General features: G+C 41.1%; 3 protein-coding genes across 5 annotated transcripts; 2 read left to right on the plus strand and 1 right to left on the minus strand.

The window, feature by feature from the left end:
- Window positions 1-8268: 8268 nt before the first annotated feature.
- LOC148585361 (uncharacterized) lies at window positions 8269-8793 on the plus strand. The gene has a single exon (XM_088516728.1). The coding sequence runs from the start codon at window positions 8269-8271 to the stop codon at window positions 8791-8793; it is 525 nt and encodes a 174-aa protein (XP_088372854.1).
- A 289-nt stretch (window positions 8794-9082) lies between these two features.
- Window positions 9083-12602, plus strand: LOC148585362 (uncharacterized). The gene is made up of 5 exons (XM_088516729.1): window positions 9083-9364; window positions 9522-9858; window positions 10002-10959; window positions 11229-11984; window positions 12311-12602. The coding sequence occupies exons 1-5, from the start codon at window positions 9083-9085 to the stop codon at window positions 12600-12602; spliced, it is 2625 nt and encodes an 874-aa protein (XP_088372855.1).
- Window positions 12603-16949: 4347 nt separating this feature from the next.
- Window positions 16950-20449, minus strand: LOC132181276 (F-box/kelch-repeat protein At3g06240-like). 3 transcript variants are annotated; one of them, XR_009440239.2, is made up of 2 exons: window positions 19040-20449; window positions 16950-17203 (listed from the first exon to the last, which is right to left on the minus strand). XR_009440239.2 is itself a non-coding variant. In XM_059594417.2 (2 exons), the coding sequence occupies exon 1, from the start codon at window positions 20258-20260 to the stop codon at window positions 19091-19093; it is 1170 nt and encodes a 389-aa protein (XP_059450400.2). In that variant the 5' UTR covers window positions 20261-20449; the 3' UTR covers window positions 16950-17203; window positions 19051-19090. The 3 variants fall into 3 exon arrangements, 2 of the variants coding, with proteins under 2 accessions (XP_059450400.2, XP_059450399.2); XM_059594417.2 differs by having other exon boundaries at window positions 19051-20449; XM_059594416.2 differs by having other exon boundaries at window positions 19045-20448.
- Window positions 20450-20913: the final 464 nt, after the last annotated feature.

The following is a 20913-nucleotide window of genomic DNA, read 5'->3' on the forward strand; positions in this document are numbered from 1 at the left end:
TCATCAGTTACCGAGGCGGTGTCGGTCTCGACAGCGGAGACCATACCTAATTGGCAACTAGAAATCATGGAATACCTGGAAAGAGGAGTACTTCCTTCAGATAGAAAGCTTGCTACCCGGTTGAAGGTGAGAGCCGAAAGGTTTACAATGATAAATGAAGTCCTTTACAAAAAGGGTTTCACGTTGCCACTCTTAAAATGTGTTTCCAAAGATGGAGATTATATCCTTAGAGAGATCCATGAAGGGGTCTGTGGAAGCCATTTTGGGGCCAGAATATTGGCGCATAAAGCAGTCCGAGCAGGTTTTTATTGGCCCAACATGAGTCGAGACTTGACAGATATAGGCAGGAATTGTGACAAGTGCCAGCGATTCGCGAATATCGCTCATCAACCTCCTGAAGACTTGAGTGCAATATCCTCACCCTGGCCCTTCTCCCAATGGGGGGTAGATATAGTAGGACCACTGCCTCGGAGCAGGGGAGGTGTGCGGTTCGCAGTTGTTGCTGTAGATTATTTCACCAAGTGGGCAGAGGTTGAAGCCTTGGTAAATATCACGGCTAAGGCAATAGAGCGATTTTTATGGAAGAATATCGTATGTCAGTATGGCATTCCCCATTCTTTTATCACAGATAATGGCAAGCAGTTTGACTGTGAGTCATTCCGAGCCTGGTGTGCCCAGCTGCGAATAAGGAACTATTACTCGTCTCCTGGGCACCCCCAGGCAAATGGGCAGGTAGAGGCCACCAACAAAACAATTTTCAAGATCTTGAAGAAGAAGCTGGATGATCGGAAAGGAAACTGGGCAGAAGATCTGCCAGAAGTATTGTGGGCATACCGAACGACCAAGAGAATTCCAACCGAAGAGACACCATATGCCTTAGCATTCGGAACTGAGGCAGTCATTCCAGCCGAGGTAGGCTCAGGCAGTTATCGTGTAGAGACCTTCCAATCCGAGACTAATAACGAGGGGTTACAGCTGCACTTGGATTTGCTACAAGAGAAGAGGGATCAAGCCCAAGTGGCTATGGCAGCATATCAGGCAAGAGTAACTCGTTATTTCAACAAAAAGGTCAAGCCTCGAAGCTTCAAAGTTGGAGATATGGTTCTACGTAAAACTACTTTGGCAACCAAGGACCCAGCTGAGGGAAAGCTGGCTCCTAATTGGGAAGGACCTTATAAGGTGGTTGAATGCAGAAGAGCAGGACCATACCATTTGGAAGATTCCAAAGGTAAGGCTCTTCCGAGTCCTTGGAATGCTGAGCACCTTAAAAAGTACTATGTCTAAAAAATGCTGCGATATGTAATTTGTTCGTCATTTCATTACTTTATTTTAATGAATAAAAGTATCTCGGAGTTATGCAGCATATAAGGTTCATATGTACAAATTAAATGATTTCATTAATCTTGGAGAAGACGGCTGAAAAGGTGCTTCCGAGCAGGATGCAACCAAATGAAACATTCTCTTAAAAGAACTCTCCGAGACCTAACTCGGAGTAGTATGAAAGAACTCTCCGAGACCTAACTCGGAGTAGCATGAAAGAATTCTCCGAGACCTAACTCGGAGTAGCATAAAAGAACTCTCCGAGACCTAACTCGGAGTAGCGTAAAAGAACTCTCCAAGACCTAACTTGGAGTGGGATAAAAAAAAAAAAAAAACTCTCCAAGACACGACTCGGAGTAGGAATCCGACTCTACGAGATAGAAACTCGTTATAGTGTAACTAAGGCTAAAATAAAGTCTCCAAGACATAATCCGGAGAAATATAGTTATAAGCTTCTTTAACTACCATAGGCAACAAACAAAAATCAAAAAGTTGTTACTTCAAGATTCATAAAAAACTCGTTTCATTAAGAAACTTGAGGTATATACAAAGAGCTATCATGTGGTATTACACTATTTTGCCTTAGGGGCAGAAGCAGGATTAACATCGGGGGCCTCGGCAGAGGCGGACTCGGCAGTAGCGGCCTCGGATTGGGTGTCATCTGGATCAGGCTCGACACCTTGGCAATGTTGATCTAAGAAGGGATCGAAGAAAAATTCTTTTATCCCTGCTGCGTCAGGCATTTGTTCTTGGCCTAGGTTTACCAGTTGAGCCATAGCTGCGTCCGAACAGAGGATGTCCTCGATCTTTACCCTGTCGAGATCTATTTTTCGGGTCGAGTCCTTAGCCCATGCTCGAAAGGTTTCAAAGCCGAGAATGAGTCCGTCAGCCCAGGCGGAGTTTCGGACCCATGAAGCAAAGGATAGCTGGCGCAAATAACTGGCGACTTGGCTCTTAGCCTCCTTCAACTGAGCTCTCACCTGAGCATATTTGCCCTTAAAGAACTTCAGTTTCTCCTCGGCAACCACTTTGGTGTCATTTGTCTTCGCCACCAAGGCTTTTTGCTCCAGGATTTCAGCCTAAGCCAATTCCAATTGATCCGAGACGCCCGAGTGCCTTTCCTCCAACTGGTTCAGATCTTCTCTTATAATGGAGTTGTCCTCCTGGAGTCGGCTTATTTCAGCACGAAGACCCTTAATCTCGGCCGCCAACACCGCAGCCTCAGACTCAGCCCTTGTCCGAGCCGCAGCCATCTCGGATGTTTCGGCCTGCATTATTGACTGCTGTTGGCCCGAGAGCAGTAGTTCCTCGTCTTGTTTAGCCACTACCTCCTTTAGCCTGGTATTTTCGGCTTCCAGGTCAGTGATTAAGCCTTGGAGGGTGTCGGTCTTATTGGTCGATTCCTCGGCTACCTTCCGGAAGTAGCAGTACAAAACCAGCGACCTCATAATACCCTGTGACAAGGATTTTGTCAGTATGTTTATACATAAAGTAAAAAAAAAAGGAGGTAGTATACTTACAATAAGTTGGAAATAAATCATCTGCTCTGCCATGCCTTGAGCAGAGATATCGCGTTCCATGATAAGGCTCTCGTGCGGAATTAAATCCACAAGTGCCAAGAAAGGATTGCCCTTCAGGTCGCCACTGAATTCTGCAAGACGTCCTCCGACAGTCCAATCCACTCCCTGAGGTCTGATTGGCGAAACGGAAGAGGAGGAGGTCTCGGCAACAGATCCTTTCTCACCTTCCGAGGCCTTCCCAGCAACATTGGCCTTCCTAGCTGCTGTGGGTGTCGACATCCGAGCCCTGGCAGCTTTAGGAGCATGGATTTCCGGCACTGCCTCGGCAACAGGGGAGAAAGGTCGGGTTCCTTCGACAGCTACAGTAGGCTCCTCGGTCCTCTCACACACCATAGCTACGGAGCTGTCTGAATGTTCCACCAACTCTATATCATCTAAGATGTGCTGAATATTAGAGCCCAAGGGTTGGAGTGATAAAGATCCAACAGGGATTGCAGTCCCTGCCTCGGCTCCAGTCGAGACCAAAGGAGTGGCGTTCAATGGCCATGCCTGAACAGGCTCGTTTGCAAGAAAGGCCTCAACCTCCGATACTGGTTTTACCACAGGTCCAGGGGCAGCCTTTCGCCTGGCAGCCAGCAAGCTGGCAAATTGGTCCTGCGCCTTCACCTCTGCCGCTTTTACCAGTTTCCTCTTTTTAGGGTGAGGAGCCTCGGGTTCTCCTAATCCCTCAGGCTCGTCAACCAAGCGCAGAGCCCTAGCTGCCCGAGGTGGAGGGTTAGGTTTTGCAGCCACTTTCAACGGCCCTGTAGTTCGAAATTGCGGAGCGGCAAGAGGGTCTGCTCTCCCACCAATCTTCAGAGCTCCACCTGTTCGAAGTGGAGGATTCTTCTGCTTGGGTGACTCGACCAGTTTGCCTTTACCTTTGTCAAGTCTGGTCTTCCGCGGGGTAGCTCCCCGAGTATTGGCCGCTGGAGGGTCTAAGAAAGGAACCTTTGGGTCTCGGACGACCGCGGAAACAGGTCCCTTCTTACCTCCGCCATCGCCTCTTTCCAATGTAACGAGGCCTCCACCTTGCGAGGCCGTATTCATTAGCAATGAGTAGCTCAGTAGACTCTCGTGTTTCTGAGTCCACCTTAAGACATCATTTACGCGTCGTTGTTCGTCATCAGTAAGGGCTGGCTCTTTAGAGGCGTTCGCTGCAGGAACGCTGGTTTCCCGAGGCACTCTCGGACCCTGGGCAACTTCAGTAGGGTGAAATTCCCACCTGCCTGTTGCAAAAAAGTACTTTCCCTTCCACGCATGGTTGCTAGAATATTTACCATCTACATGAACGAATTTCCCCCTTCGTGACTGGAAATTGTATAGACCATCGCACTTTGGGTTCTTTTGAAGCCGATATACCCATAAAAATTCTTGAGCTGTGAGATGACGTCCCGGTCCGAGTGCCAAAGGCCACAGCAACATGCAGGCGTAGATAAGTCTCCAGGCGTTGGGCACAATTTGGTGGGGAGCCAGATTCAAATAGCTCAGCAACTCTCGAATGATCGGCGGAAAGGGTAAGCGGAAACCAGCACGGAACATCGTCTCGTACAGACAAACTTCGTGCGCATCAGAACGCACTATGGCACCCATCCGTTCATCATCGAAACGCAGCTTTACGGATTTGGGGATAAAGCACTCCTGTCGAATCCTGGCTTCATCAGCCTTAGTTAACAACGGCCGCCAGCAGGCTGGGTAGGTGTTGCCGCCGAGGCCGTCGGATCCTGATCCCTCATCTCCAGACATGGTATATAGAAAAAGAAAGAGCTTTCGAAGAACGAAGAGAAAGCAGAGAGCTAGAACTCGAGCGAGAGACGGAGAGAATGGAAGAAGGAAAAGAGGACCATTGTGCTTTAATAAGACCGCCTCGGTAACATGCACATTAAATGCGCCGTATGGAGTAGGCCTCGGCAAGCGACACGTGGACGCACTTTATGACTCAGTTCAAAATACCGATAAGGCCTCGGAATACCAACCGACGCCGCCTGAAAATTTTGAAATTTAAACATTCCCTCCGAAATTTAAATTTCAAAATTTTGCCGCCTTATTAATCCGAGACGGGGTTGGAGAAACATTGACTGTCTCGGAATTTCTTTCAATAAAAGCTGGCCTCGGTTCATTCCATCAAGACATGAAATTTCTTTAGTTCTACAAACTTCGAAATTGGGGGGTAACTGTTGGGTCATGAACTAGCTTACAAATTATTGAGCAGTCCTTGGGCCCAGCCAGAGGAGGCCCAAGTCCGAGACCTACTCTAAAGGCCCAAGTCCAAGACCTAATCAAGTGATCCGAGACGAGACCTACTCATGTTATCCGAGACCACAAATCCGAAGCCACCTCTAGCCGAAACTAAAAAGTCCGAGAATAACTCAAGACATGTAGGTTTCGGTAAAGGGAACAACTCTGATATCTCAAAAGATATTATAATTGATCCTCTGATCTCAAGTCGCTTAAATCGTGGAAGAACTAACAAACATGATCTTTTCATTCAAATGTTTGTTTAGCCGATATCAAGGGATAAGATTCCTTAATAAGTGGGAAATCAAATTCCCTCCAATGCCTATAAATACAAGTCATATGATCAAAGCAAAGGTAATCACAACCCTCATAACTTGAGCTCTGTAGTTGTTACTGTTATCCTTTCCCATTCTGACTTAGGCATCGGAGTGCTCACGCCGGCTCACCCCGGTCACTTCGATCCTTCTTTCTTCTTTGTTGTGCAGTCAAATTGTTCGGGTGTTGGTCCAACTCAAGCTCGGCAAGCGTGCCACGTCATCTTTTAGAAAACTGTGCATCAACACTTTTATTCTAATAAAATTGAACCAAAAATGGCACACGTTTGATCTGATTACTTTAAACAAGTATACTTAGTTGTGCTGGTGTATAGCTCTGAATTTTTGATGAAGAAACAATTAAAGGGAACATTGCTATGTGGGGTGATTCAAGGACATGTTGTTACATGACTCTGTTTGTAATTTTTTTTCTTAGTGGGTATTTTTTGTTTTATACAGCCAATCCAAAGCACAAATAATCAATAATAAATGGAACTACTTTGATTTCATATCTTAGTAAAGAATCAAGATTACTAGCGAATGGAATTCCTACTGAATTGGGAAGTTCTAAATCAACTAAATTCATTGAGACACTCTCCTGTTCTCTTAACCATCAAAATTCAAATGAATTCCTACTGGCGTAGTCTATTAAGGATAGTTTTTTATTTGAATTTGGAAAAAAAATATAATTTAACCCTCCAAACTATCAGTCATTTTCATTTTAACTCATTGATGTTTAAAAAGTGATAAAGTAGACTCCAAACTACTAATCAATTACAATTGGGCCACGGGTGCTGTCTCTCTCTGGGCTTTTTCGTTTTTACGAAGTCACGCTGGGTGAGGGTTGAGTCTTCCACCGGTTTGTCGGATAAGGAAGAGAGTAAACAGGTCCGATAATTGGTGGGAGGGATTGAGATAGAGGATGAGTTGGAGAGGATGTGTAGTAAGATTTCGCTTACTGAGGGGGAGAAGGTTGGAATTACGGTGACAAATGGTGAAGTTGAAGATATAAGAGTGAAAGGTGCTAATTGTCTGGTGGGTAAGCTATGGACGGAGAAAGCAGTAAACAAAGAAGCATTCAAGTCGGTGTTATCCCGGATATGGCGTACGGCAGGACGAGTTGTGTTAAAGGAAGTACAGGACAATTGCTGGTTGTTCGAGTTCTCTGGGGAGGATGACAAAAACAGGATTTTAGAGGGAAGACCTTGGTCTTTTGATCGTTATGCTCTGGTTCTAAATGAGTTTGATGGGAAAACATCTCCTTCTCAGATGACGTTTCGGTTATCCCCCATATGGATTCAAGTGCATGATATGCCACTCCTTTGTATGAATAGAGGGGTGGGGATCAAGATAGGAGCATCCTTGGGTGAAATCGAAGATGTTGATGTGGCGGGTGATGGAGCGGGGTGGGGGCGCTGTTTGAGACTGAGAGTTGTAATTGATTTTTCGAAGCCATTGGAGAGGGGGAGAGCTCTGACTCTTGGAAGAAAGTCTCACTGGGTTAATTTTAAATACGAAAAGCTTCCGATGTTCTGCTTCCATTGTGGATGTGTTGTACATGAGTTTCAAGGATGTACAGTTCGTAAGTCTCAGAAGATGAATGCAGATGAAAGGGAGAAACAGTGGGGACCTCGTCTAAGGGCAGAAGTGCCGCGGAAACAAAGTACTGATAAAGGTGGCTCAGCCGATTGGTTCAGACCCTCGGCTAGTAATTTGGCCTCTGACGGCGATGGAAGGGGGACTACTCCAGCAGAAAAGGGGAGTTCCAGTAATGGGGAGACTACTAACCGTGAGAAGCAACGTGGCCTTTCTGATGAGAGAGGTGATCCTGGTACGTGGGGTTCTGAAGGCGGTTTGCATGCAATATGTGACAATGACTTGGCAACTAAGGGACTGACGTGGGGAGATAGTTTTCAGGCAAGTGGGTCAAGGAGGGATATCAATGTAATTTCAAAGTCTACGGGTTATGAGAAAATGGGTCGGGAGAACGTGGGCTACTCAGTGATGGATACGAATGGTCCTAGTCTTGAGGATGTTGTGGAAAATGATGCGAATACTGATGGGCAGGATAAGGAGGTGAATTTGAAGAATAAAGAACGTGTCCATGATTCTGGTTCATCTACAGGAGGCGATAAAGAAGTGGATGAAAATAATAAGTTCACTGATGGGATTGGTAATGAAGTTGGTGCCTCTCGGATGGAATTGGAGTTCACTCTAGAGGATCAGGATTCTGTTCTTGTGTCTGATATAAAACATAAAAACAATACTGGAGTGGTAAAAAAAGGGGGACGTAGCCTTAGAGGGTGGAAGAAGCAGGCACATGAAAGGAAATCTGGCATAAAACCCCACTCTGAGGTTGCTATTAGTAAACGTAAGCGAGTTGAGGTATTGAATGGGAAAGATGTGGAGTCAGTAAGTAGGCCCAAAATAGGTCGGATTTCTGTTGCAACACGAAATGCAGAAATTGAAGAGTTGGCGGTGGCTGAGATACAGCCCCGCCAACAGCCATGAGGCTAATAAGCTGGAACTGTCGGGGGCTTGGGAACCCCGGGGCAGTTCAGGATCTTTGTCAGATGGCAAAAGAAAAGCGACCCGAATTTTTGTTTCTTATATAAACAAAGAGTAGACAATATCAATTGGAAGGTATTAGAGTTAAGCTTGGTTTTGATGGATTGTTTGTGGTGGACCCGGTTGGAAGAAGTGGTGGGCTGGCATTATTATGGAAGGAACCTGGGTGGCTGGAGATTCAAAACTATACAAGGAGACACATAAATGCTGTTGTGAAATCCCCTGGATGTGATACACAGTGGACCTTGATTTGTTTCTATGGTCACCCAATGAGTACAAAGAGGCATGAATCATGGGAATTACTCTCTCACTTGCAAAACTATAGCTCTGGAGCTTGGGCATGTATTGGGGACTTTAATGAAATAGTGGAGCAAAGTGAAAAGCATGGTGGTATGGCAAGACGTGATGGTCAGATGGAACAATTTAGAGCTGTGTTGGAGGATTGTGGGTTAAGTGATTTGGGTTATAAGGGTTCAAGATTCACTTGGAACAACGGGCATCAAGATGAGACATTCGTGAAGGAACGGTTAGACCGAGTAGTGGCAAACCAGGCATGGTGCGAAATATTTAATAATCGGGAGGTTCGTGTGTTGCCAGCAAGGATGTCTGATCATAAACCCATACTTCTGCGAATGGAACATGCTACCGAAACCCGAACCTATTTCCATAAAAGCTTCAAGTTTGAAGCTAACTGGTTAGCTGAGGAGGAGTGCATGGAGGTTATAAAGGAGGCTTGGCGAATGGATGAAGGGGGAGATGTTGGGACGCATTCAGCAAGGGCGAAGCTTGCTTAATGTCAGACGAAGCTGATCCAATGGAGTGATAGAAAATTTAATAATATAGACCGGGTTCTCAAAGCCAAAAACAAGAAACTGGAAGAGCTTCAACGACAGGAGGGAGTGGAGGATTGGGCAGCTATAAAAGTGTTAAAAGGAGAGATTGAACATATTCTTGAGCATGAGGATATGAGATGGAAACAGAGGGCCAAGCAGAGTTGGTACAAGCATGGAGATCGAAATACACCTTATTTCCATGCGTGGGCAAATCATAGAAGGAAAATCAACAAGATAGAAAAAATCAGGGATGAAGAAGGGAGGGAATGGAAAAAATCAAGCTGATATTGGTAAGGCTTTTACCTCTTTTTTCCAGCAGTTGTTTTCGGCAGGAGAAGTGGCTGGGGTGAATGAATGTGTGGCTGGGTTGGAAAGCAGAGTTACGAGGGAGATGAATGCAAGCCTTATGAGGAATTTTACGATGATGGAGGTGGTGACAGCTTTGAATCAAATGCATCCACTCAAGTCGCCTGGACCCGATGGATTTTCAGCTTGCTTTTATCAAAATGCATGGCCCACAGTGCAAGGAGAGGTATGCCAGACTGTCTTAGGCTTTCTAAATAATGATATTTTTTATGTAGACCTGAATGCCACATATTGCTCTTATCCCTAAGATTAAAAATCCTACTAGAGTAACTGACTATAGACCAATTAGTCTATGCAATGTACTCTATAAACTCATTTCAAAGGTGCTTGCTAACCGGTTGAAGAAAGTGTTACCGCATATAATATCACCCACCCAGAGTGCTTTCATTCCAGGGAGATTAATTACAGACAATGTCTTGGTGGCTTTTGAGGCCATGCATACGATGGATGGGAGAATGAAGGGTAGGGAGGGATTTATGGCCTTAAAACTAGATATGAGCAAGGCTTATGATAGAGTTGAGTGGGTTTTCCTGGAAGCTGTAATGAGGAGATTGGGGCTTGCAGAAAGATGGATTCAGTTAATGATGACATGTGTAAAATCTGTGACATACTCTGTCTTGATTCATGGGAAACCTTATGGGAAAATTACACCTACACGGGGTATCCGACAAGGGGACCCATTGTCTCCATATTTTTTCATACTGTGTACAGAGGGATTGAGCTCTCTTCTACAAAAGGCAGAAACAGATAGGTGTATCACAGGTCTTCCTATTACACGTGGGGAAATCACTTATTTTTTGCAGATGACAGTTTGCTTTTCTATAAAGCAAATACCCTTGAGTGGATGTACATTCAGCATGTCCTTGAGATTTATGAGAAAGCGTCTGGGCAGAAATTAAATAGGGATAAAACCTCTATATTTTTCAGTAAGAACACTCGAAGAGAAGCCAAGGATCATATCCTCTCCATCGCTGGCATTAGTTCTACAAGAAGATATGAAAAGTATCTTGGGCTCCCATCTTTAGTGGGTAGGTCTCGTGTAGCGGCTTTTCTGGGTATTAAGGCTAGAATATGGGAGCGTATCAATGGGTGGAAGGAGAGGTTTCTAACTCAAGCTGGAAAAGAGGTATTGTTAAAAGCAGTCATTCAGGCCATTCCTACTTACACTATGAGTGTTTTTCAATTACCTAAAACTTTGTGTAAGGATATAAACTCATTGATGTCCAAATTCTGGTGGGGTCATAAGGGGAATGATGCTAGAATAGCTTGGATGAGTTGGGAGAAGTTAGGAAGATCTAAGGAAAAGGGGGGCATGGGGTATAGGGATTTGGAGAATTTTAACTTGGCTTTGTTGGCCAAGCAAGGGTGGAGGTTACTTCAAAATCCTAACTCTTTGGTGGCTAGAGTGCTCAAAGAGAAGTACCATCCGGGTGAATCATTTCTTGAATCTGGTTTGGGAAATAGACCCTCATTTGCATGGCGAAGCATATGGAACGCGAAGAAGCTCCTTAAGAAGGGACTAATATGGAGAGTGGGGGATGGTTCGTCAATAAAAATTTGGAATGATCGATGGATTCCGGTGGCTTTGACTTTTGCTATTCAATCTCCTGTGAAGATCTTAGACAGCAACACAACAGTTAGTGCTCTCATTGATGTGGACACTAGATGGTGGAATATTCCACTAATTCATGAAGTTCTCCTGAGGGAAGAGGCAGATATGGTCTGTAGCATTCCAATTTGTCCAGGGCGGCAAAGTGATAAGTTGGTGTGGGTGGGCACAAAAAATGGAGTTTTTTTTCTGTCAAAAGTGCCTATCATTTGGCAAAAGAAGGCTGCGAAGCTATGAAAGGGAGCTGTTCTGATTCTACAAGGACCACCCAGAAGTGGAAGAATGTTTGGCAAATAAAGGGGCCTCCGGTGGTTAAAACATTCCTATAGCAAGCATGTAATGACATTCTACCAACTCGAGCAAATCTTCATCGAAAAGGTATTATCTCTAATCCTCTGTGCCCAATATGTGGGCTGTGTAGTGAGACAGTTGGCCATATTTTGTGGAATTGCCCTTCTGCCAATGACGTGTGGATGGAATGTTTGAAGCCCATCCATAAATGCTCCTCGATGGAAGATACATTTGCGAATATTGTGGATATGCTCAGTTGGAGGCTGGAGAGTGATCAAATGCAATTAGTGGCTGTGATGGCACGGCTTCAGTGGTTACGTAGAAACAAATGGGTCTTTGAAGGTGAATTTCAAGCTCCTTCAGTGATATTTCGATTGGCAAAGGAGCAAGTGGATGCATACAAAGCAGCTGAGTTGGGCAGATGTGAACATATATTTTCTTCACTGAATCCTGCGAAACAGAGCTGGAAAAAACCTCCCTATGGGGTGATTAAACTTAATTGGGACGCTGCAGTTGATAAAGAGGGGCAGAAGATGGGATTGGGCATTATTGGTCGTGATCATAATGGACATTTGCTTGCTGCTTTTGTGGCTTCAAGGCATTATATAACTGATCCTACCACTGCTGAAGCATTGGCAGCTTGGAAAATGGCAGAGGTATGTGTGGGATTGGGTTTTAATGAGGTTTTATTAGAAGGTGACTCACTTGAAGTGGTTCAAGCACTGTGTAAGGAGGAGTGCTCTTGGGGGAGGTATGGGCCATTGATAAATGATGCAAAACTCCTTTTACAGCAAGTTCACAGATGGAAAGCAGGGCATGTGAAACGCACGGCCAATGAGGCAGCCCATAGGCTTGCCAAATTGGCTTTTTCTTTTAATGAGGAGAGGTTATGGAGAGAGGAATACCCTTTGTGTGTCCATGATATTGTAATTGCTGAAGCTATTTCCAATTAATGATATTTGATATCTTTTCAAAAAAAATTACAATTGGGCTAGTCCGTTAATCATTACCGTCAAAATGAATGAAAAATGTAAAACGACGTCGTTTTGTTGAAATTAAATTACTAAAATGCCTTTTTTCTTAAAAAAAAAAAATCAAATCAAATTAAAGAAAGCCCACTAAAGGTTGTCGTTTTGCTTTAAAAAAATCCCTTGCACGACAACCATATCAGACTTCTGCCCTTACTGTTTCTCACTTCGTCTTTTTCGTCAGGAACCCACTTCACATGCAAATTGTTTCTTTCAAGATATCAGTTCGTCACGCCGTCAGATTTCAGCAAACGAAAGAACTCCAAGAAGTAAATCTTGGAGTAAATCTTGAGTCCAAGGTATTGGTGCCCCCTGTTAGTAAGAGCTGCGATAAGGAGTATCTGATATCGGCACAGTCGTTGAATGTGAAGGGAAGGTTCTGGTCCTGGATTGCATCCATAGTTATGGCAGATTTTCCAGTGTTGTTTTCCTGGAAAATTGGTAGGAAAACAATGTGGGGGAAACATGGACACTAAAAATTGGTCCTTGTTTTCCCGGAAGAAGGTGAAAATTAGCACAGAAGTGTTCAGAAAACGGAAAATGGGAAATGGGTCAAGAGAAAACAGAGATAAGATGAAAAAGATAGAGTAATCCAAAGAATTGCGTGGATCAGTGAAGAACAAAAACAGAGAAGGTTCAAAGAAGAAGAAGTTTTGGGTTAATAATCTCAGAAAAGAGAGAGAGAGAGAGAGAGAGAGAGAGAGAGAAAGATCTTGAAAGGAAAGCTTAGAAGTACTGGCGGTCAGAGAGTTTGAATGAGATTTTTTTCTTTTTCTCTGGGAATTCAAAAGAAGAACGTTGAATAACTGTGTTGAGAGTTCGATTGGACTCCGACTCTAGTGACTTTATAGCTTCGGGTTCCTGCTGCGTGAAGACGAAGTGAAGAAGAAGATGGCTTAGGTTTTTTCGTGGGTGAGATGCGTGTCCTTATTAACAGTTAACACTTACCAAATCCTCGCCGTTTTGGTAAGTGTATTGAATTTCTATTTCAACAAAAACCGCATCGTTTTGTGGGCCTTTTTTTTTTTTTAATTTGATTTTTTTTCTTAAAAGGACATTTTGAGTAATTTAACATTTCTAAAACGGTGTAATATTAAGTTTTTCATCTTATTTGACGGTAATAATTAACGGAGTGGTTAAAATGTAACTGATTGGTAATTTGTGAGGTTATCTTATCGCTTTTTAAATATTAAGAGACTAAAATAAAAATGTTGGGTAGTTTGGAGGGCTAAATTATATTTTTTCCTTTGAATTTTGATTTGATTTGATTTGATTTTTTATTTTTTTGCTGAAAATTTGATTTTACAATCAACGGCATTGCGTTTGCCAGCAATATTTAATTGTAAAAGTCTGTTTAATCACTAAACTTGATCTTAAAAAATTACTTTTTGCATAAGTTGATAGAATGTTTAGCAAAGAGAAAGGTCTTAATTTGTCTACTGAGCAAAGAAACGTGAAGGCTTTAATGGCTTCCCTGCTTTTTGCAGCAAGAAGAAAGAAGACAAGCCATGCAGAAAATGCCCATGACGTGAAAGAGGATGAAAACAAACAAAACAGAGAAGCCGTACACCTGCAAGCCACGGTAGAGGCATGAGATCCTGAAAATGCAAGGACACTTTTGTCTCATCCACGCCTTCTATTTTTTATTTTATTTCTTGTGTTAATATTTGACACTTTGATCATCTGATTTATTTTCATTATTAGGAGAGGCCATTTTTTTACTCATAACTTGGGAGAAATCTAGTATTTTTGTTATATGTTTTTCATAGATTAATAATAAAATGTTGAGAATAATTTTTAATTCTAAAAATATTTCACTTTCATTAGTTTTTTTTTTTGAAAAAATACATTTGACCCCATGAATTATCCACACATTTGTACTTTGACCTCCAATATTTAAAAAGTGACACTTGACCCCCCAAACTTTCAAATTGTTGCAATTCCATCATTCTTCATTTTTAATTTTTTTTAAAAAAAACTTGGAATGTGGCCATTTTTTTTTAAAAAAAAAAAATTAAAATGGTCGAATTTCAACAATTTGGAAGTTTGGGAAGTCAAGTGTCACTTTCTAAACATTTGAGGTCAAAGTGCAAATGGGTGGATAGTTCAAACTTCAAGGTGGGTAAAATGTATTTTCCTATTTTTTTTTATTCATTATAATTTTTTGAGTATATCAAACACTTTTTTTTTGACTTTTTATGATTCAAAAATATATTGAATACCTAATCTCTCTTGTAACATATTATTGGAATCAAAATTTCAATCAAACTCAAAAATATAAATGTTCAACTTGTATTTACAATCAACTAAGGGTGTAAAAAATTATTCGAAAACTGGAACCGGAATCGAAAAATTGGGAAACTAGAAAACCGGGGACTCAGTACTGGTTCCGGTTGAAAAAAACCAAAAACCATGTACCTCAGTTCCGGTACCCGGTTATTACCGGGTTACCGGGAAGTGGGGTACCTCTTATATATATATTAAAAACTTTTAGGAACTATTTATATATTTATATTTATGAACTATTTTTATTGTAAGGGATATTTTTGTTGGTTGGTAGATTATTTAAATACTTATTTTATTTTTTCTTTTTGGGTTTTGAATTGTTGTAGTAAGGGGTTATTTCTTGTGCATGTTGGTTTGTTTAAATACTTGTTTTTATTGTTTTAATGTTTTCTTTATGTAACTAATTTAAAATGATTTTTAGGGCATTTTAAAAAAATTGATTTTTTATTTCTAAGGCTCATATAGGCAAAAACATTGATTTTTTAGGATTTTTGGACTTTCTTAGTTTTTTTTTTTTTTTTTAATTATTTGGAACAGTTACAACAAAACCGAGTTAATTTGGACAAAAAGACTAACAGATTTTTTAAAAAATGGGCCAACAGTATTAAACAAATAGGCTTATTTTAGGCTCAATACCAAAAATAAGCAAAAAAAAAAAAAATTCTTAAAAAATCGGGTACAAACCGGAACCGGCCGGTAACCGGGACCCGGTTCCCGATTCCGGTCGCCCAAAACCAAGAACCGGAGTACCCTGGTTCCGGTTTTTGGTTTTGGCCAAAAACCGAAAAATCGAACTGGGTTGACACGCTTTAATTAAGGGCATTGCGTTTGCCAGCAATATTTAATTGTAAAATTTTGTTTAATCACTAAACTTGATCTTAAAAAATTACTTTTTGCATAAGTTGATAGAATGTTTAGCAAAGAGAAGGCCTTAATTTGTCTACTGAGCAAAGAAACCTGAAGGCTTTAATCGGTTCCCTGTTTTTTGCAGCAAGAAGAAAGATGACAAGCCCTGCAGAAAATGCCCATGACGTGAAAGTCAACAACTAAAAGAGGATGAAAACAAACAAAACAGAGAAGCCGTAGACCTGCAAGCCACAGCATAGCGTGTGAGATCCTAAACCTGCAGAATGGAAATCAGTATACTGGGGCCAAAGAAACGAACAATGCTAGGACACTTTGTCTCATCCATGCCTTCTATTTTTTATTTTGTTTCTTGTTTTAATATTTGACACTTTGATCATCTGATTTATTTTCATAATTAGGAGAGGCTATTTTTTTACTTAGAGCTAGGGTGAAATCTAGTATTTTTATTATATGTTTTTCATAGTTTAATAATAAATTGTTGAGAATAATTTTTAATTCAAAAAATATTTCACTTTCATTAGTTTTTTTTTTTATTCATTATAATTTCTTGAGTATATCAAATTTTATTAACCCAAAATAGTGCTTTGTAATTGAGAGATCTCACCACACTGTCAATGTGAAATTAAAGTTGGTTTAATATGTCTCTTAATTGGAGCAAGAGATTATTTATCAAATTTGGCAATATTATCGAACTGCTCAATAAACAGCTACCATTGAATGGCATTTGGAAATGATCCTTGAATTGCCATAGGCCTAAACATGAATCAAGACTTCAATTAATTAGGTCAATGATTTGATTACCCAAAGATGACAACAAAATTAAGTCAATTTTTACCCAAATATAGCTGGCAAAGCTGTTTGGCATATTTTGCCTATCAAAACAAATTTCCTAAGCCCTAGTGACAGCCCTAGCCTTCCTCTGCCCTTTGGCCCCTTTCTATAACTTAGCTCTAGAAACTTTTGAACAATGTTTTCCTAGAATGCCACCTCACTGGAGTCACTTGGCATCTTTCCCCATGGCCTCTTAATATTCACATTCTTAATGGAATGGATTAAACTCATCATAATCCAAATTCTAAACTTAATGTTAATACTCTGGATGCTGACTCCTTTTTTCTTTTTGTATGGATATGGCCAAAAACAAACATAAGGTATTATCAGGCAAATCAAACTCGTAGGGTCTACAAGGAGCATATTTCAGCCTGATGCTCAAAAGGGTATATCTAAACAGTAAATTTCTACAAGTTCATCTTTGATGTAGCAATAGACATTAGGGGTAATGTTTTGCATAATTGGTAAAAGTAAAGACAGCTATCCTTACTATCTCAAGTCATAAGCCAATTCCTAAGAACAGAAAATATCATTTTGGAATGTGACTCCCATAATGTCATAGATGCCATCCAGAAGAACTCTAATCAAACATAATGGAGCATCATTACCATTATCTGAGACATTCTCCAATCACTCAAAGATGAAAACCAACTAGAGTACAAGATATTTTAACACTTAACTATGTTAAAATGGGAGAATTAGACTTTGGATCTTTTCAAAGTACACCTACAACAGGATCGCTGCTTTTGCTAATGGAAAAATATGTTATGATTTCTAGTATTTTATCACAGTTGCATGTTATAATCATCTCATAAAGGAGGAAAAACTGAAGTACCATCAGAGCAAACAACTTAGAGCATTAGATACCTTCTATTTTGAAAGTGCAAAGAAAGCCAACACTGAAAACCTTTTAGAATTCTTCCTTGTAGTACCCTTTTTACTCTTTCAAATCTTGCAAGAAAGTAAAGCAACAAAAACAACAAAGCAATCCAAGAAAACAAAACAGAGATTTCTTCTTTGTACTTCATCGACCGACTCCATCCAAGGTGGTGTAAAACAATTTCACCAAATCTTCTTTTCCCTCAATTCATTTCTGCAAAATAGACAAAAACTAATGAGAATTCCTTCACAAACTTTAAAAAACTAGCCAAAGGAGATGACTCTTCACACAAAATATACGCATTAAAAATTTTGACTCAGGTTTATAATTCACAAAAACATTGAAACTCAACAAAAGGACTACTTTAAGAGTGGAATGCGATGTGTGCAATTCACATCTTACCACCTCATTGGAACCTCATCCTGACCACAACCTTGATTGGACTCTGAGCCTTTGACATGGGAGACAATTAGGGTTAAATAAGAACATTTTGAGTGACCTCTCTAAACAGCCATGTCAAAGAAGATGGTATATATACTCTTCTCTCATCTCTGTGTTATTCTTAAGAACTGATTCATGGATTGATAGAGGTTGTACAAAGAGCCCCAGACCGATATTGAACACTTTTAATAGCAAACTTTTGTGTCTAGAAAATTCCAAGTGCCTCACTTTTGTGATAATCTTTTGGAAGAGGTTAATTTGACTGAAATGTAATATGAAAAGGGACAACTGTAGATTCAAACTGAGGGCTTTGTTTGATAACAATTTTTCATTATCCTCCGTAACTAGCCACCAATAATAACATGTTAACACTATGCTCTATTCACAACCTGACTCACACAATGGTAAATATGAAGAGATTGAAGGACCCAAATAATATCCCATATTATCCCACATCAGAAATAATAAACATCTTACTGAAGTATCCTAGAACAAAGCCAACCAATATTCATACTCAAGTTTGCCTTACCATTCAAATATGGCCTCTCTCTTTTGCAATTCCAATCATTTGAATCAGTTGTGCTTTACACAGCCAATCCAAAGCACAACTAATCAATAATATATGTAATTACTTTGACTTCGTATCTTAGTAAAGAATCAAGAATACTAGTGAATGGGAACCATAACAGGATTGTTCAGAATACTTTTCAGCAGATGGGCATCAACCAAACTAGGAAAAGAACCAACCAGAACAGCAAAATCAAAGTTACATTATTCAAAGAATTCTAAACAAAACACTATAGGTTATTTATGTCGTAAACAAAAATTAAAAGCAACACAAAACACATATCCATTCCGTATTGTTTTTCCCTAGTGGCATTCGCATACTCTTATCAACCTGATTTAACTTTTGGATTGATATAACTACAAGATATTTGCTGGTTGAGTGCATGAATTCTTCGCTCATGGATTAGTCATCCTACTTTGCTGACAGATTATGTCATAAGCAATTCATTTGTAAATCCTCAATTATTTACATGTTGTCTGTTTCTGTTGGAAACATAGCAGGTCCTTACCTATAACTTTTTTTTATAAGTGGCAGGTTGTTACCTTTAATATCATGTTAGAATAGTCATCCCAAATGGTTTCTCACTTTGGCATTTCAACAATGATAAATAGGACAATGGTAGTGCAGTAGGGATAGACGCCATCCATATGGCTATAGAAAGGGTATCAGAGTCCTCTCTCCTAAGCTCTAATAGCAAGCTTTTCAATCTAAAAGGAATGATTCACACAGTTGTTCAACAAATTTTCTACACGGACTTCAATCTATTGAACGCACAAAAGATGAAGAGGCATGCTTTCTAAGCATAGTGCATAATTTCCTGACCTATGTGAAAAACTGGAAATTGTAAGCGATCTGAATGGGGAAATTATAGTAAACCAGTCAGTTTGGACCAGCAAATTGATTAGCATTTTGCATGGGATTTATAAAGCGGTACGCAAAATGGAAATATGGTATAACGATATTGAAATGGGAAATTGTAATATGATTCATAATCCTATATTAAGCACACTAATTCAGTAATCGTAACTAGCATCAACTACCTTACCTTTACCTGCATTTCTTTGCGAGCTAACTGCCTCCAGACCAATTCCCTAACTACCACCAGACGAATTCCCCTGTCTCCCCGGAACTAGGTCCGCTACATTCAGTAGAATAAGGCTCTCCACATAAGCATCCAAATAAATATGCTCTAGGCCACAAAGGGGAAGATCTTCCAAATATCCTCGGCTACTAGGTCCGCAAGAAAAGAACCTGTCAGCATCGTGCACCAGAACTTCATCACTCTTTGGAAACCCTATCACCCTCTGAAATCCCTCAATGCGAACATCATACAGCTTTGTCCAAGATTCCACTACTCCATACTCTTTCATCACCCACACGGCATGAGACGCCTCGATGCCAAATCCGGTACAAGGGACAAGTGCAAGCAACCCATCAATTAGCGCCACAGTAACGTCCAAGCCTTCTAACCCTTGTAAGCTCTTAGGCATACCCACTTCACCAAAGGCCTCATCCTTCATATTAAACGACATGATCACATTGCAAAAGGCACCTTGATGCCGTGGAGTGTGTGTGGACCAGTGGAGTGCCCCACACACTAAAACCGATGAGGACCAATACTTCATCGTGTAGCGAGAATCGGGGGCCGTAATAAAGCGCCATATGCCAGTTCGAAGCGTATAAATCTCAAACAGAGGTGGAACAGTTTTGCAATCATGGGGATTCATGAGTCTCACCAATTTGTAATCATCGGTCATGGGCTCATACCCAAAGCCAAAAGTTTGTTGTAACGATCCAAGATTAGGCTTGGGAAGGGAGATGGCTTTTTGAATAGAAGGGTTCCAGAGAACACATAACCCACTTTCGTTATTGAAAGTCATATTGGCAAGACATAGCAGGCCGTTAGATGAACCAACCAAGTGTAAGGAATATTTATGGTTAAATGGGTCATGCAATTCTATAAGATCTGATGGGTTTGCAAAGAAATCACCCTTCTGTTCTATTTCTTGATATGATGGATACAGCAGGAGGGTATGAAAGGTGTAGTTATGGCAGGCGAAAATGGAGGTCTGGTGTTGGGAGTTGGAAAGAGAGTGATTAAGGTGGGTGGCGATGAAGCGGGAGGTGGAGATTAGAGAGCACCATGCCTTTGAAACACACCTGAATCTGATGAGCGACTTCACCGGCAGCCATGAGAGGATTTCGGTGATAATCTCTTTTGGGAGCCACTGCCAGATCGACATCGACATCGACATCGACATCGTGAGGGATTTGCAAAATGGTTTCCTTCAACTTGAGCAAAAGAAAAGCAGGAGTTGTAGCTTGTTTAGAGAAAGAAAGAGAGAAATGCAGCAGGTGGGTGGGGTTGTTTGTTTGTTTCATTGGAAATGCATGTGAAGAACTTTGGAGGACGCCCAGCCATTGTTGTGTCACTGTCACTGTGCAGACTGCAGAGAGGACATTTTGTTTGAATGTTGAGCCTCAATCAAAGCAACGCGCGTGGGCGTGGCCAAAGAGAGAGAGAAAGGAGAAAATGCATGATATCCCTACTGATTTTATTTTCTTTTTGCTGAAAATTTGATTTAAATGTTCAACTTGTATCTATGGTAGGCAATTTTGACACGTCCAGTGAATTTGACACGCGACATGAAGTTAGCAAGTATTAGGTTTGGGCTTATCGGGTTCAGGTCTTAATCGGGTAGGACCTGAGAACTCGATACGAACACGACACAAAGTTAGCAAGTATTAGGTTTGGGTTTATCGGCTTCGGGTCTTAATTGGGTCTACCCGATTAAGACCCGGCGGGTCGACCCACCAAACACGTTTAAACTAATGGGTCTAGCGGGTCAGCCGGGTCTCGGGTGACCCGCCAAACCCGTCACCCATTTTAAAAAAAAAAAAAATGTGTGTGTAA

The sequence above is a fragment of the Corylus avellana genome, chromosome 5 (genome assembly GCF_965113065.1).
Source record: "Corylus avellana chromosome 5, dhCorAvel1.hap1.2, whole genome shotgun sequence".
In the NCBI taxonomy this organism is placed as follows: domain Eukaryota; kingdom Viridiplantae; phylum Streptophyta; class Magnoliopsida; order Fagales; family Betulaceae; genus Corylus; species Corylus avellana.